Source organism: Ammospiza nelsoni, chromosome 2 (genome assembly GCF_027579445.1).
Source record: "Ammospiza nelsoni isolate bAmmNel1 chromosome 2, bAmmNel1.pri, whole genome shotgun sequence".
NCBI lineage: Eukaryota > Metazoa > Chordata > Aves > Passeriformes > Passerellidae > Ammospiza > Ammospiza nelsoni.
The window spans coordinates 103,793,713-103,810,253 of NC_080634.1; the positions used below are offsets into that span (position 1 = coordinate 103,793,713).

General features: G+C 40.4%; 2 protein-coding genes across 3 annotated transcripts in view; one reads left to right on the forward strand and one right to left on the reverse strand.

Annotated features, from left to right (window-relative positions):
* Nucleotides 1-1,044: 1,044 nt before the first annotated feature.
* Nucleotides 1,045-2,070, reverse strand: LOC132087615 (basic salivary proline-rich protein 2-like). Its single transcript, XM_059493972.1, has 2 exons — nt 1,994-2,070; nt 1,045-1,735 (listed from the first exon to the last, which is right to left on the reverse strand). The coding sequence occupies exons 1-2, from the start codon at nt 2,068-2,070 to the stop codon at nt 1,045-1,047; spliced, it is 768 nt and encodes a 255-aa protein (XP_059349955.1).
* CDKL5 (cyclin dependent kinase like 5) overlaps nt 1,180-16,541 on the forward strand; it is a 130,778-nt gene continuing 115,416 nt past the window's right edge. For both annotated transcript variants that reach the window (XM_059493898.1, XM_059493899.1), the window contains exon 1: nt 1,180-1,204. The gene's annotated coding sequence lies outside the window, so the exon portion shown is untranslated. The remainder of the gene's footprint in view (nt 1,205-16,541) is intronic.

The window sequence follows — 16,541 nt, forward strand, 5'->3', positions numbered from 1 at the left end:
TTACTTCAAAAGTGCATCTCTGATCCAAACTAAAACACTTCAGTGCCCCAAGGCTCATGAAGCAGTCTGTGTGGAACAACAAACGAAAATGAGATGCCTGATTTTTATGCACTGCAATGCCTTAAATTCTGCTATCTGTCTGTGCAGATCTTTCTACGGTATATATTCTTAAAGAAGAAATATTCTTTTGGCTGCAATACTCAACCACTGCTGAATTCTGCAGCATGTTATGTCCATTGGGCTTCATAAAAATTTTCTAATTTAAATAACCATTGAAACATACCAAGAAAATGGGCGTCGAGTTCAAGCATCCATAACTTGCAGAACTACATTTTGCCGTGATGCATATTCGATGTCGGCTGGAAAGCGGCTTTTACTTTAAAACAGTTATTATGTGTGAACAAAGCTAAAAGGTGAAAGCCTTACAGGCGCCAGCCACAGATTCTGAAAGCCCAGATGAGAGTTTTGTAAAAAAGGATGGAGAAACGCTTAAGGGCTGGAGGCATTTTCACCGGAGACTGAATTTTAACATCCCCAGCCGCTCTCCTTCTCTCCGCCCCTCCAGCACAAGCAGCAGCAGCTCCTCCAGCGCTTCTCCCACCTCCCCGCCCCGCAGCCGGTGACAAACGGCTCTGCGCGCCGGAGGCAGGGACCGGCTCCCATGCCAAAAAAAGAAATTAAAAAAATAAAAAGAGGAAGCCCATCCGTTCCGCGGAATCCCCCGCACGAAAAGCCCCCTGCCCCCTTCCTGCTATCGAGGGACACATCCCTACAGCCGTGCCCTGCTGCTGGGTGCTGGCCCCCGCCCCTCCCCCTGCCCATGACCGGGCCTGTCCCGGGACCGCCCGGTGCGAACCCCAGGTACCCTCGGGACCGCAGCCGCGCCGCCCCCCGCGCCCGCTGCGCGGCAGCTGCGCCTCAACCGAGCCGGTCCCGGCCGGGGCGGTGCCGGGGGGCGGTGCCGGGGACGGAGAGACTGAGCCATGGCGAGCTGCTATTGGCCGATGCGGGAGTAGGCGTGGCCTATGGCACCTCCATCCTCTGCTATTGGTGGGCGGAGACGTCAGTGCGGGCCAGGGGCGGGCCCTGCGGCCAGCGGGGTGGGCTGAGCGCGGCGGGCGGGGGCGCGCAGCGAGGGGGCGGCGGCGGCGGGCGGGGAAGCGCCAGTGGGTGCACCGAGAGCAGCGGCGGCGCCGGAGCGCAGGTAGGGGAGTCGCGCTGAGGGATCGCCCCGTGCCCCCCGCCGCCCTCACCTGTCACCACCCCGCTGCCGGGCTCTTGCCGCCGCCGCCGCTGCGGCGAGGCAACCCCGTGCCTCACCCCCTTCCCTCGGCTCCCTGTCCGTCCCCTCTCCTCCTCGGCCAGCCGCGATTCCCCAGCCGCCGCTGGCGGCCGTCTGCCGCCCTCCTCCCATCCCGCTGGGGCCGGTCGGTGTCTGCGCCCGGCTCCGCTCCCAGCCCAGGTGCGCCCGAGGGGCCGGGAAGGGCCTGGGGGCGAGGCTGCGGTGCCCGGCGGGGTCCGCGGGGCGCGGGGTCCGCGGCCGCCCCTCTCGGGAGGGGGCAGAGCCGCCGGGCACGGCCCTCGCTCGGTCCCGCCGGCGGTGCCGCGGGTGCGGGGAGCGCCGCCCGTGGGATTCCGCCCGCGGGATTCCGCCCGTGTTCCTCGTCTTGGCGAGCTCTCTCCGCTTCCTCCCCGATACCGTCTTCCGTCGCACTGGAAGCACTTAGGGCTTTTTCTAAAAAAGATGCTCCTTAGGTTTTTATGATGTGCGGGAGGCACTGTTTCGCTGTTGGGTGGATTTAGGGGTTTTTGTGTGTGGTTTTGGGATTTTTTTTTTTTTTTTTTTTTTTTTTAATCAGTCACCCTGTTGCTGGGCTTATGCATTGTCAGTGCCAGTTGTGAGGAAACGTACCAGTTGTTCCGAGGTAGGCAGGTGGTGATGGAGAGCATCGGAGGGGACAACACCCAGGAGACAGGGAAGGCTGCTCCTCACCTCTTGCCGCTAGGAAGATGAGGGATGCCGGGATTCCCGTCGCTGGGCTCTTCCTTGCTTCTGCTCTCCGCTTTCATCTTTTTATATTGGCGGGTGAGCGGGGAAACCTCGCTTGCTGTCCTTGGAGCGTACGGAAGGCGAAAGGATTTTTTTCAAGCAGGGTTTTGTGTGTCTGCAGCAATGCCTTTTCCAGGGCTGGAGGAGCAAGAAGCTGAGCTCCTATTCGGTTCTCTCTGTGAACGTGAGGGCTCTGCACGCTATTGCTGATGCTGAACTACTCCAGCCTTGCTCGCAGAGATCCTCCCGTCTGCAGCGTGCGGAGCCGAGCATGGCTGCGGCAGGTAGCTGCGAGAGGCAGCAACAGCCTGCCACTGCCATGCTGAAATTAGTAATGAGTGTGCATATTCCTGGTGCTGTGCCTCGGGCGAGGGAAGCTATTACCTGCCTTGTGCTCGGTAGGCTTGTCAGGATGGTAATACATTAGTCACGGTCACATCTAGGAGAATCATTTATTACTAATAGGTGTTTATCTAGTAAAGCTTTGCAAGGTCTCACATAGGCTGGAAGAGAATGTACGACAGAGGAAGGCTGGGAAAATCCACTGGCACACTGGTAAACGCAGATCACAAGTGCCTCTGCAGTACTGCATGAGGGAAGTTTAGAATTGTCCTCTTAGTTTCTTTTGTTTCCCTCATGCCTCTCTGCTGTTTTTCAGAGAATTGTTAAGCACCACCAGCTTCCAGTGTAATGAAAGATCAAGTTGTATGTGGCCAGCTGATCCTGGCTCCTTGGCTAGTACAATCTACAAGTCCCACTTGATTTTACTATCTATGTGTACACTTAACTATTTGGTTCCCAGATGCGGTGTAAGTGTGTGGAAATTTAGCATTTCAGATTGTCTTTTGGGTTGTGATCATTAAGATTGTTCTTGTCTTAGCGTGTGTGCTTTTAACAGCAAAAAGATCTGCAGCTGGTGGAAAAAAAGGCAAGCATTTTATAAAATACATGTGTATGTAGTAGAAGCACGAAGTGCCATTTTTAATAGGTGGATTGAATAAGAAAAGTATTGGCCTTTTCTATTGTGCAGACTTAAATACTACCTCTAGTTGTGTGGGTGTTGAGAATTTCTCTCATTTTGCTCATCTGGCAATGAGAAAGAAAATCTCCCCCTTTGTACTTCTGGCAAGATGTTCTTCAAGGAGAGATCTCTTGCCTCAAGAAGCCTCTACATCAAATAATTCTGAGGAATATGGCCTTGTTTCCCAGTGGTTACCTAAAACTGTAGTATTTAGATAATAACAGAATTATGTGAAAATCTTGGTTGCCTTGATTTAGCTCCTTAGATTTTTCTAGCATGCAGAAGAACTGGATGGCACATTACAACTGGTGAAAGACCATATTTGATAGGAGCAGGGAAAGATCTAAAGCTGGAGAAATCAAACCTTGCAAGGAGCAAATGCTATACAATGTTTTAGATATTTTAGAATTAACTTCAGTGGGTGTTGAGCTTGCCATTACCTGCTGTTGAAAGAAATGATCTTTGAAAATACACATGTAAAAATATTTGCATTATGCTAATTTTTTAACTTAATGTGGACATTTTAGTGAATCTCATATATAATCCATGGTTAGTTTATATTAAAGTTTTTTTTAACATTTTAGATTGGAATTTTGTGGAAGCTGAAACTTGATAGTGTTTTGATTTCCTTTTGTCTGACTTTAAAATGAGAATTACAATAAACCTGTTAATGTTGCTGATGTGCCCTGGCTTAGTTTTCAAAACTTGGTGTTGAAACAAAGAAATTGCAGATCCTTTTTAATGTTCTCATAGATCCTATAAGTTTATTTTAATAAAAATGGAGGAATAGATAGACTTGGAGATTTGAGTACTGAAATGCATACTCTATCTGTATGTTCCTAACAAAACCCTTGAGATTATACATTTCATAAACCTTCTTTACCAGTGAAGCAGCTACAGGGAAATGTAAAAAGTTGCACAATCAGTGTAAAGACAGCCTCTTTATAAAATAGAGGTTTGGGTTATTTTGGTGGAAGCTGTTATTGGAGCACTTATCTAAGTAACATCATGTTCCAGTATTTACAGTGTGGCTACTCCCTTTTGCAAGGAGTCCTATGGAAAAGATGAGAGGTGATGGGTACCAGTCATTCCTGGGGATATTCCAGTGGCACGTGAGAGGAACATTTTTCACAATAGGAGCAATCAGCTGAAGGAATAACCAGTCTTCCCAGGAAACTGTTGGTTTCGCCAACACTGGATACATGCAAGACCCAGCTGGAGAGGGTCCTGGGCCATCTTGTCTAGATTGTGCTTTTTCCAGGAAAGGCTGGCCAAATGATCCTCGGGGTCCCTTCCAACCTGGTATTCTGTGGCCTGCAGTGCCAGGCTGGCCTTACACTAGCTGTGGCTCTTTCTGTTGCTGTGTGCAGCGAGACCATGAGTGGGAGGAGAGCTAAGACTGGAAATACAAGGTAGAATAACAGAATAATTTCTGTGAGCAGAAAACACCCTCTCTGTATATATTGAAAAGTCAGTTCAGTGCTGCTGTAAAAATAACTATTTGTAATACTGACTATATATGGAAACCCTTGAGAACTGCTCACATGTAAGCAAGCGCTGGCTTTCACTCTCTCTCAAACATTTAACAGCAGTAGGAATCTGGACAGAAAGGACCTAACCAACAGTTTTTCCTAGGTACTATTTAACTTCTGACTAGGATATGAATTCTTATTTATGAAATCCTTTTTTGGTTATATGCTTGTTGTATGTGAAGCATGAACATGGGTCATGAAACAGTAATGAGAGAGAGCCACCCTGGAAACGTGTTGACACGGAGGATAAATGTGTCTTTGTGAACTGTGTGCTCATCGTGTGAAAGGAACAAGAATGCCTTAAATTTGTCATAATTTCTATTTGAGAATTTTAAAGAATTTTAGTATTACCCATGAGCTAAAACTATAAACTCTAGATTATTATCTTGATTTTTACTTCAGAACATTTTGATGTTATTTCTAACATGAGAATGATGAGTGTTTGTAATGTAATGAATAATAGACTTCATTTCCTGGCTCCAAATTCTGTATTTTAACTCTGATATCTAGATTATTTTAACTTTGTATTTTAACTTTGATAACTAGATTAAGATTTGTTTGTGAATGGTTATAACAGCTTTCTGCAACAGAAGCAGTAAGCATTAATTATTATAATATAAATTAAAGCAAACATTAAAACAGCATGTAAATGGAGGAAATCAGTGTTACAACATCAGTCCTGTTGCTGAGTCTGTGCAGTTTCATAATGTTAAATGTGGATTAAGGAAAAATGTTACAGTTCTGAATGTTCACAAGACCAATGTATTCAGCTTTTAGCTATTTTTAAAATTTATAACATGGTAATACATTTCTTTGTCACTGTTAATGAAGACATTTTAGCATGCCTGAAATAGTTGTGTTAAATATCTTGACTAAGTCACAAAGAAAGAATAAAATAAAAATAAAAGGTGCTGCATGTCTTAAACTGTGTTGCTATAGAAATATTGCATTTTTTTTTTCCTCTCTTCTCTGAAGCAACTGTGAGAATTTCATTGGAAATAGGTTAGCTTTAGAGAACTTCCATCCCTGTTTCTTTTAGGCAAAGTAACTTTCAGAAATGACTGTATGGGCTCTCAAGTTGTGTTCCTCTTCTCAGTCATGTGAAGTTTGAGACGTAAGTTACATTTAACTGACGTGGAGTAAAAATATTCTATTTCGGTGTTTTAAAATGAGGAAAGTGCATGTGGAATAGCTATAGTTGTTATATGATGACTTTGTGATACTGAATTGTTAGATCCCCGGAAGCTTTCAATTCTAGCTTTAGTGTAATTAGATTTATTTTTCTAACATCACTTCAGCAGAGATGTTTGTGTGTTCCAGCCTGGCTTCAAATCTGAATTCTTGCAGCCTTTTAGTGTTGGAATTGCCTTTAGTGTCTTGAAATTTAGTTATTTATTTATAATAATAAGATAATTTAACACTGACACTTATTTGGAGAAAAGAATATAATCTTATCGTGATGATGTAGTTGGCACTTACAAGAAATACTTGCCTGGCAATATTATTAAAAAAAATAAAAGGAGGAGAGAGAAAAACTCAAAGTGTGAATCAATTTTTAACTAAATCTTCAGTATGCCAGCCACATAGAGCTCCATTGTTTTGGTAAATTGTATCACTGTCTGTGTTCATGTGTTCTTACAGATGACTGTAGTAGTACAGATGCTGATGGTAACACATTGCTGTATTCAGCGGAAGGAAGGGGAGCGTGTGGCTGCAAGGTTCAGTGAAATAAAATATTTATTCAGCTATTAAGTATCAAAAAAATCTTTCTTGGAGCTCAAGTATGAAACCAAAAGTTTTTTCATTCCTTTCTCCTCTTCATAATTAGGTGTCACTGTTTAAAAGTCATCCTGTGTTGTAGGAACTGTACATTTCTTAGTGAGTTTGGAGAAACAGCTTACACTTAATATGATTTCTGTGTAAAAGTATGTTTTGGCTGACTTCATCCTTACATTCAGAGAAGTTGGGATGCTAAAATGGATTTTTTTTTTGAAGTCCTTACTAAATTAATGATTCTCTGGGATCGCTATCTGGTGTAGAAACATCCAAAGTTTTTCTGTGTGTTTAGTTTGCTTTGAGTTAGTGCTTATGAAGTGAGCTGTAAAGTTCTCAGCTGTGAAGTCCCACTTTATATGCAAAGTAAGTGAATGCACATCACTGAGGGCTTTTCAGTCTCATCACTTCCTGACTCTGAGAGGGTAGATCCTTCTGTTTGGCCTGTATGTGGTATTCTGGGTGATATTTTAACTTGTTAAACCAATCTGATTTCATGGCTGCAAAGTAACTGCCAGCTTTTTAAGCTTTGTACTAGCAAGTGGGACTTTGTACTTCTCTATATTTGTTTTTAAAGCACAGAATATTTTGAATTTAGCTTGATAGCACAGTAAATTTTTGTTTATAAGCTTTCTACTTGCTGCTATATTTCCTAATCTTAAGAAGGTCATATTTATTTTTTGCGTGTTTTTCATGTAATTCCCTTCTCAGAAGCTCCCAGTGTTTGCCTCAGCATACACCAGCACTGTGCTGGTATAGAGCAGAAGGTCCAGTGTGCCCTGAGTGTTGGGGGCTCACGATGCTTGGGTTTGTGTGCTGCTCTTCTCTCCTCTCTCTTCTCATCTGGATGCATTTCTAGGTGATGGTGAAGAGGATGGTGTTCTGGTAGGAGATCTCTAGTAGACAACACAAGTCTGCTGGAAGGATTTGGGTATTACCCTCTGGAAGGATTTGGGTATTACCCTCTGCTGGCTCCCACTCTTAACAGGCACACTGAGATTTGTTGTATCTTGCATGTTGCAGCATATCATGTTAATTGCAGGTTTGTCACAGGCATTTTCAGTGAATTAATGTAGTGTAATTTGGTCATTCTACTTCTTTCAAGATGGTGAGAGTGGGTTTTTTTTTGTTTGTTTGCTTTGTTTTTGGCATTGGTTGGTTTTGTGTTTGTTTTTAGGCTGCATTTTTAGCTGTTACATGAAATATTAATAGCAAAACCAAGGTGCATGGAAGGTGGGGGCACGTTGTAGTCAGCTGTTGCTAGAGCTCTTCTTGTCAGACCTATTACACTTGTTCTAAATTGCTGTTAACCTCTTGTGTTCAATAAAACTTTGCAGTAGCTAAAAACAAATTGCAGGAAAAGTTTCCTTTTCGGTTTTTGATTTTGAACACTTGGCAGCATTTTGTTTATTCCCTGGAGTCACTTAAACCCTCTACAAATATTTGTGCACATGGTGAGTTCAGCAGGTGTTTGACTTTAGTTGCATTGCTTATAAAGGAGTCTATGCATGATTAAGGCCCATCTGACTTTGTGACCCCTTTCAGAGGTGAAGAAATCTTGACATTGTCAAAACATATAGCATCTTATATAGGATATGGAACAGGCTTTAACATATCTTAATTGATATTTTGAATTGATGTTGCTCAAAATAGTTGGTAGGCATACTGGAAGCTCTTCAGTGTTTCCTGTGTTGTGTAAATATAAATGTAATGATGATAAGCAGGAGATGGGCATAGGTTTATAATACATTAAGACAAGTTTGCTTTTAATGTTATATACCATTTGAGATGAAAAATGGTTTGTTATGTTTATGGGTTATTTATAGATAGTATTATTCATCCAAAAGTTAAAGCTGTTTGTTAGTCAAAAACTAGGCAATTGTCATAGCAGTGACAGTAGCTGTTAGTAATTTTCAGTTGTGAACCTCAGAACGTACACTACTTTTGATTATAACCTTTTTATATTGCAAGATGGGTGTTTACTGAAATGAGACTGTATCTATTAATAAATATAGAATACTCCCTCTCTTTCTACTGCTGTTTTTACTAGGATTGTGTAGGGTATTTTGAAGTGATAATTAACATCAGTGATGGAAAAGGGCCCTCAGGAGGTTTTCAACGTAGACCTTCTGCTCAAAAGCGGTGTTTTCCTAGAAGTATGTTTATTCCTAAAATGTCAGTAGGAAGAAGTTGTGTAAAACTAAATTATTCTTCTTTTTCTGGGGAACGAACACACTTCTCTCTCAGCTCATGGTAAGGACACTTGCAATATTTTCTTTTGAGCACTTGAAAAGAAAATTCTAACTAAAACAAAGCTAATGTCTTCGGTGCAAGCAGGCTTTTCCCCCTCCCTTTTCTCTTGGCTCTGATCTGCCTCTATTCTTGTTTCTATTCTTGATCTACAGCATCCACAATGTTGCCATCAGGTTGTTTGCTTAACCTCTGCAGAAATGCTTCCAAGTCTTCCTTGCCTTGCATGTTGGACAAGGATGGAGTATTCCCAAATCCACCACTCCAGACATGTACACATAGTGTGCTCTTATCTACCTGCACCTATAAGCTTTTTCAAAAACCCAAAGAAACCCCCAACTTGTCTCACCTTACCTAATCCTTTTATGAAAACACCTACAGGAATCTGTGCTGGCTTCAGAAGTTTCATGCTTTAAAACTTCAGTCTACCTTATGGACCTGTTCACACTTTCCTGATCCATCTGTTGATCTAGCACAGCTTCTTCTCTATCCCTTCACACAGTCTTAGGCTGTTGAGATGCAAGACGCCTTTGCAGATCCTTTAATTGGTAGTAGTCTTTATTTTTACTTCTCTACTTCTTTTCCTATTTCTTGAAAAACAAAACACCCCCCACCAAAAGAAATTAAAAAAGAAAAAAAATGAACCTGAAAATAAAACCACCCCAAAAGCTCATGCTTTTTTTCTCCTTTCCTTGCTGGCATTATTACTACAAAGGATGTTTCAAATTACATGCCATTATAATGTTTTTATGCAACCGTTCTTTTTCTCCTTAACTGTGAAATCTTGTTTGTGTACAGCTTGTGTTTAAAGGCAGTTATTTCTGGAGCACTGTGGCTGTACATCGTGATGTACAGTCAGGAATGTGTTGCTCTGCTAAGTCTACAGACTGAAGCTACTACTTTATGCTGTATAGCCTATTATAAAACAGAAAACCTTGAAGTGGGGAGTGGCTAGTGCTGATGAAATGCTTTGTGGAACAGGTGGGACTTCAAAGTTTTATTTTAGTTAGAGGGAAGGTTGCTTATACAATTGTTCCATCTGTCCATCCATCTGTCCGTTAGCCTGTCCTCCCACCCTGCCAGTAACTCCTGAACTGCTTGCCCAATTCCTCTGGCAGAGGGGCCATGTTCTGCAGGCCTGTTGCATGCATATTCAGGTCTGACAGAAACAGGCAGGTGCTTAGAGAAGAGATTGGGCAAGAAAAAGGGGAACCCCAGTCTGTGTGTCTGTGGCTGGCCTGTAATAATAACCACCATGGTATCTGCTGCCTTCTGCTGGGCCCGTGGGCACAGGGAAGGTCAGATGGAAAGTGGGAGAGCCACGGTGCTGCTGCAGAAGGTGACTGCATGTGCATGGTGGGAGGGAAGTTACAGGGGTACTTTGGGGGTGTTACTGTGGTGGAAGCAAGGGAACTCTCATGGATGGTCGTGGGACCCAGAGTTACTGTGGGAGACCTGTTTGATGGTCTACCCTAGGTTTGTAAAGAATTTCCTGTCTTTAAGGGAATTGGGGAAAGAGCTGCTGGGCTTAGACCCATCATCAAGAGCAAGGAGGAATAGGTGGCATAGAAAACATCATCTGATGTATGTGGGTAAGAGGAGGTGCATATCCTGTAAAGTCACTGACAAAAACATGAACTTGATGAAGGAAGAAGACTGTCAGCCAGCCAGGAGGAACTTCAAACATAGAACCTCATACATAGAAATGAGTGGGATTAGAGAGAAATGAGGTGCCGTAGCACAGCAAATCAAATTGAAATAATTGAAATATTTCTTGAAAAAATTTGAGAGCTCAAATGTTTTTTTTCCGCTTAAGATTTAAAGAAATCTTTAGCTTCAGTATAGCAAATATGTTGCTTGACTCTTTAAAATCTTTACTACTGTTATAAATAAAAACAGATTTCAGTATGAAGGTGACAGTGTGGGATGCCCACAATAATAGTAACAAAACAGTATTTTCAGAAGGTGAACTGTGACTATGCTTTTCCCAAGCAAATAGCTATTCCTGTCATTTGGAGATCATTAAATCTGTTTCAGTAAATTCTATACTCATTGATGTTTTAGTTGCCTAAAGCTCTGTGAGTGAACAACATATCTGCAAACAAAAAAAAATGGCATGGTCTTCCATCTATTAACCTAGTTGTTTTTCAGTTGCTTCTGCTGACTCAATAATATTATGTGATATAACTCACAGGAAAAAAAAGTCAATGCATATTTGTAATTAATGTGTTCGGAACTTAAGATTGTTTTAACTATAAGTTTGGATGCTTGGAGATTTTTTTTTTCCTGAGATAAATCACATTTGCTTATATAAATCAGTGTAAAATACAGTGATTAAAACTGTATTGCAAATACTATGTATGGATGAGGGGAGATAGGAAGATATTTGTATTAAGGTCAGAGTCTGCCCGCCTTTGATCATACTGAACAGCCCTGGGAGCCTTGGAGGCCAATCCTGTATTTTTCCATACCAGTAAAATGGGTGACCTTTTGTTTGACTGTTCCAGTTATAGTCACTTAAAATAACATTTGAGCTATTGTTGGCTATTTCACTGAGAATGGAAGGCAGATCAGTCTTATCTTGCTGCTCTTCAAAGAAATTAAGCAAGATGAGGTATGCTGTCCTTAAAGAATTAGTCTACATAAAGCTTTAGTGCTAGTGAGAAGAGATTGTGCAGTTATTGAAAAAATAAATAAACTGTTTACAGTAGCAAATTTACTTTCCCACTTTAAAATCAATGGGTAATTGTAAAAAAACCTAATTCTTACATCTACTTCTTCTTTTTAATAGCTCAGTTTTAAAAATAATTTATTAATAACAGTTGTAACTTTAACTTTGTGACTGTCAAAGTATTTGGGATTTTTTCTTGCTCACTTTCTGATATTTTAATGACTTTTGAAATCTCTTTGTAACTTGTGAGGTGCAGAAATAGTTACAACATATCAGTTCCCACCAAATGGCCCGAATTGCCAAGTCCCATGCACTTCTAGCAATCTAAAACCATTCAGATCCCCAGATTTGGGGAATAACTTCTAGTATTGAATATACAAGGTTGATGGTGCTGGGCATGGAAGTAACATTACGAATGCATGAAAATAAGAATGTGTTTTACATGGTTGAATCTCAAAGGTAAGGGCTGTATGATGGGACCCCAGCTTAATTCTGGAAGTTGCTGTACAGATGAATGACTTGACCACTTCCACTTTGTACAACCTGTTGTGAATGTAGCTAATAGTTAGAAAGGAAAACATGGTATATTTCCTACCCCTAAAGCTGGTTTTGCATACAGTGCTGAGAGTGAAATAGTGGAAGCTGGGTTGCAGTAGTGAAATGGAAGCAAGGATGAAAGTGAGACTCTTCTGTTGAGCATATTTAGAGATTTTTCATCTGCTCTGGAGCCCTGACATTGAGAGAGCCTTGTGCTGGGTGATCAGGCAGACTGTGTGCCCTATTCTGTGATGGAGGAGGGTCTGGAACAGGGCTGTGGGGGGAAGCTGCCCCTGTGGATAAGGCTCCCACTGGCCTGGAGTGTTCCTGCTGGAGGTGGAACACCAGGTGAGCTGTCCTGCTCAAGTGTGGCATTGTACTGTGGGTAGCAGTCCTTGGGCTGTGTTGCTAATGTTAGAGAGGATATGTTGTGCTAAAGATTTAAATTGGGGAGCTGCAGATTCCGTTTGATGCTTAAAGTGTGGGATTTGACAGCTTGGTATGTAGCATATATATTTTTGCAATGTTAATTTACATTTTTTTAAATCACTTCATGGCTCATTCATATCTCTTGGGATGAAAAGCCAGTCCACCTGTGAAGCTGAAATAATTGGATCTTATTTGAGGTGCAATGATATATAAAGATTAAAATGGACCTCTAGGATCAATTACATTTATGTGATGCATGGTAATTTTTTTCCTGACTTCCTTCTCCTTCTCTAATAGACTTTGCCATTTTATTGAGGAACTGCAGGACAGATTAAATTACATATGGCTGACTGTGGTGGTGAAGTTCTCTGCTGTAAATCAGAATTCTGAACGTGATGTGAATTGTTTAATGTCTGCAAATGCCTGGTAGTTACATAGAACAGATTTTTGGCACCATACCACAGCAGAAGTGACATCATAGTATGCCTTAACCTGAACTTTCAATCTGGAAGGAAAATAATGAAAGCTGAGATCTTTTTCATCGTTTGATAACCCTGCTTTTGTCCAGATACATGTTGCAAGCAAAAGGACAAGGATGTTACTGCAGTGTAGTGTGTGCTCACATTTAGGTTCTGTAGGGTTACTGGTGGAACAGTAAATGATGCTGTAAGTATCTGTAAGCTAGATAATGTCCTGTGATGTATGCTTTAAGATTGACTTTATGAATACAAAAATCTACAAAATACACCCTTAATGCTCTTCAATTTTATTATAAATCAAGCTATTAAATTGTTCATTACAAAAATCAGATTATTTTAAATTACAGAATGCCTTAATGGAATATATAAGTTACAAATAATACCATGCTAAGAGGTTATTTTCTCCTGGTAATTTTTTTTGGTTTTTTGCTTGGTTTTTGTTGTTATTATTTTTTAAAAACACCTCCAGAGTACACGAGCTGAAGAGAAATTGTCCAAAAGGTATATGGATTACTAGAACATGAAGAATTGTTTTTAAATAGTGTTCAAGAAAGTCATCTGGAATATGTATATACTGAAATACTTCCATTTGATAAGTCTTTTTCCATTTTTCTCTGATTAGATGAAGACAAGTAGACATTCTCTTTAAAATGTTGTTCCTTAACAATACAGAATAAAGTAATGGATGTTGTGTTTATCACTTTTATTATAACTCACGATACTTTCTAATAATTCCATCTGAGGAAAACAATACTGCCATTTAATTAGAAGCAAAACAAACAAAAAAGGAGAAACAGCTCAAACTAATCTAAAAAATAAGAGATGAAAGCAGGGGTTGATCAACTGCACTGCAGTACCTAAGAGAAATAATGTAATGCTTCTAAAGGAGAAACATAAGTTTTCAAATTGATTTCAAGTTAATATGTCAGTAGTGGGGGGACAGAAAACTGTGCATATGCCAGTGCTAGGTATTTATGGTACAGCTGTGACTGGAGTGCTAAAAAAAGGTGGAATATAAGTCAAGGTAGCAACTCGACTCAGTTCCAGGTGAGTTCTAGGGTGCAGCCATTGACTGAGGCTTACTTTGGTTCATTACTGTTTTCCTAAAATACTGTGAACCCAGCATACTTGAATTGAACTCTAAACACTGTTAAACATACATCCTTATGACCCTTCCCTTTCACAACAGAAGAATTACATCAAAACAGGAATTTGTCCTTTGGTAGTAAGAAACAGATTTAAAGTGTTGGGTAAATAAGAGTTACTTACCTGCATTTGTTCTGTCATGAAAACTGTGTATTTTCTATCACATTTTTGAGAGTCCCTATTTCCAAACCAGTAGTCTAAGCTTTTTGTTTAAAAGTCTTCTAGAATGGTGGAATAGAATACACTGCCCCTGTGCCTTCAAGGAGTTTAGGTAATAAAGCATTGTGCAACATGGTATAAATGACTGACCAGTAGCTCAGAGTTATTAAGGGGCCTCAATAAAATATATTAAAGTTGCAAAGAGTGTGGAAAAAAACCCCTGTGCTGTATTAAGGAGTTGTGCTGAGCATGACCTGAAAATATACATTGGTTTTCATGAATGGGCTCATTTAATTGCCTTGTTCTGCAATGTTCCTTTAAGAGATTTGTGAAAGAAGGTGGAGAAATACAAACTGGAGCAAACCTTGAGAAAACAGAAATCTGTAGCATGCTTATGCTTCTTGGTATAAACTGTGAACATTATGGGCTGTATCTGAAGTTACTGTGTGGTTTTCACCTTTGTTGCTTGGCTCTGATAAGGGTGGCACCTTTAGTCTTTTATTCCCCACTGTTCATATGCTGGTGCTTATACAATATTAAGGTTAAAAAGTGGTCAGTATTTTCTTTGGCACTTATTTTTAATGATTCTTTTAGTAAAGCGCTATAATAATCAAGTAGTCCTTTTGCAAAATAAACAACATAATTTTCCCCAACTATCTGGTAATGATATTAACTATCCCTCTATTGTAAATATTTCTTGCAGCAGAGGCACAGCTTAATGGAATCAGAGCTGAAGGATGTGAACAGGAGTAGTTTTTATCTCTTCTACCTGTTTCAGAAGGTTGAGGTTAAGTGGAAATGAGTTTTGCTGGTGTCTACACTCAGAAGACATTTTAGATAGATTTTGCAGCTTTGTCAGTGGCATAAGATGGGATGTTCTGGGCACTCCTTGGTGTCCCTGCTCCTATCTCTGTACACAGGAAGTTGTTTGGAACTCCTTAATTTTCTCCTTTTTGATAATGGAGTTCTTGGTTCAGCATTTAAGAATACTGAATAGAAACCAAACCTAAAAAGTCTCCCTAGATAGAATAGTGAGGTATGCTGAGCTTTTAAGATAGAATAGTGAGGTATGCTGAGCTCTTTTATTCAATGATAATTGTCATTTCTCCCTAAAGTTCCAGTAATGTCCTTCACTGTTTTGCCCATTGGTATTAAAGAAATTAAAACTATTCAACTGCATAATGCATTTGTTCTTCTAACTGGGGGACAAAACCCCACTATGATTTCAGTATTTTTCTCTTGGAGACTAAAGGCCTGGTAGTAATTAAGTCATAATTGCATAAACTTTACATTTCTAGCTTTGAAATTCAGTTGTACTTATGTAAAATACAGAAAATAAAAAGCAAAGCAATAATTGATGAATGAAGTGATAGGATGTGGAAGTACCAAGAGGGGAAGCATTGAAGCATTTCTTTTGGGACTGGGGGAGGAGGGTGTCTTGCTGTAGTGTAGTACATCTATAAACACACTTTAAAATACTGTAATTTAGAAACAGCAGGCTAATTTGCTTTTTCAGTAGTGGGAAATACACCTTTAATGAGATCTGCTCTTCCACTCTGTTTTGCAGACAGCCTGATCTCTGTAGTTCTTGGGTTTTCCAGCATGGATTATTCTATTTGATAGGTTTCTACAGTTCTGAAGTTTGTTGGGGGAACTTCTGCAAATGTTGTAGGAGCTTAGAGAGAGGAAGGAAAAAAATTATGGTTGAAAAAAAATCCTGGTGAAATATCAAGATCTACACTTTTGTGGTTTTTTTACCAATGAAGAACTTCATGTTTAGATGCCAGCTATGTGCTATATCAAATAGAAAAATGTCTGTACCAAATAGAAAAATGTCTGTACTTCATTTATGTTCATTTTCACTAGAGGAAAGCAAAAGTGTGAACTCAATTCAGTCAATTTCTGTTTCTCTGAAGTTTCAAGCCCTCTGTAACCCTGAAGTGAAGCCTACCTCTTAATTTTTTCCTCAAACAGCATTGCATTCTTATAAATAGTCCACTTGTATGTTAGAGAAATACTGTGCATATGGTTTGTAAATGTAAGATGATATTAAGAGAATTCTTTTGCTTGCCACGTGGGGTTTCAATCTTTTTGGTTTTTTCTTTCTCTGCCTAGTTTTATTCCTCAAAGAGGGTTTTGAAGCTCTTCAGTTGAAGTATTAAGAAAACATCTTTTGAAATTTGTAGTGGACTATGTCTTATCAATTGAACAAAAGAAAGTAAAAAAGGACTGAAACTAATTAGCTAATTGTCTTTTGTTCCAGCTGATGTTCTAACACTTACCTTTAGATATTTGCAATTCACAGTCACATTTTAAAGACTAAAAACTCTAGCCTTGGTATTTTTGTTGAAAGATGTGCCTGTTAGAGCTTATCCATAATGGTGACAGTAATAAAATGAAATACTGAACTAGAACTATTCCCCAAAGTCTTATTTCCTGTCAAATATCCCTGAAAACAGAACGGTGCAAGGTGTCTATCCCAAATTAACTGAAG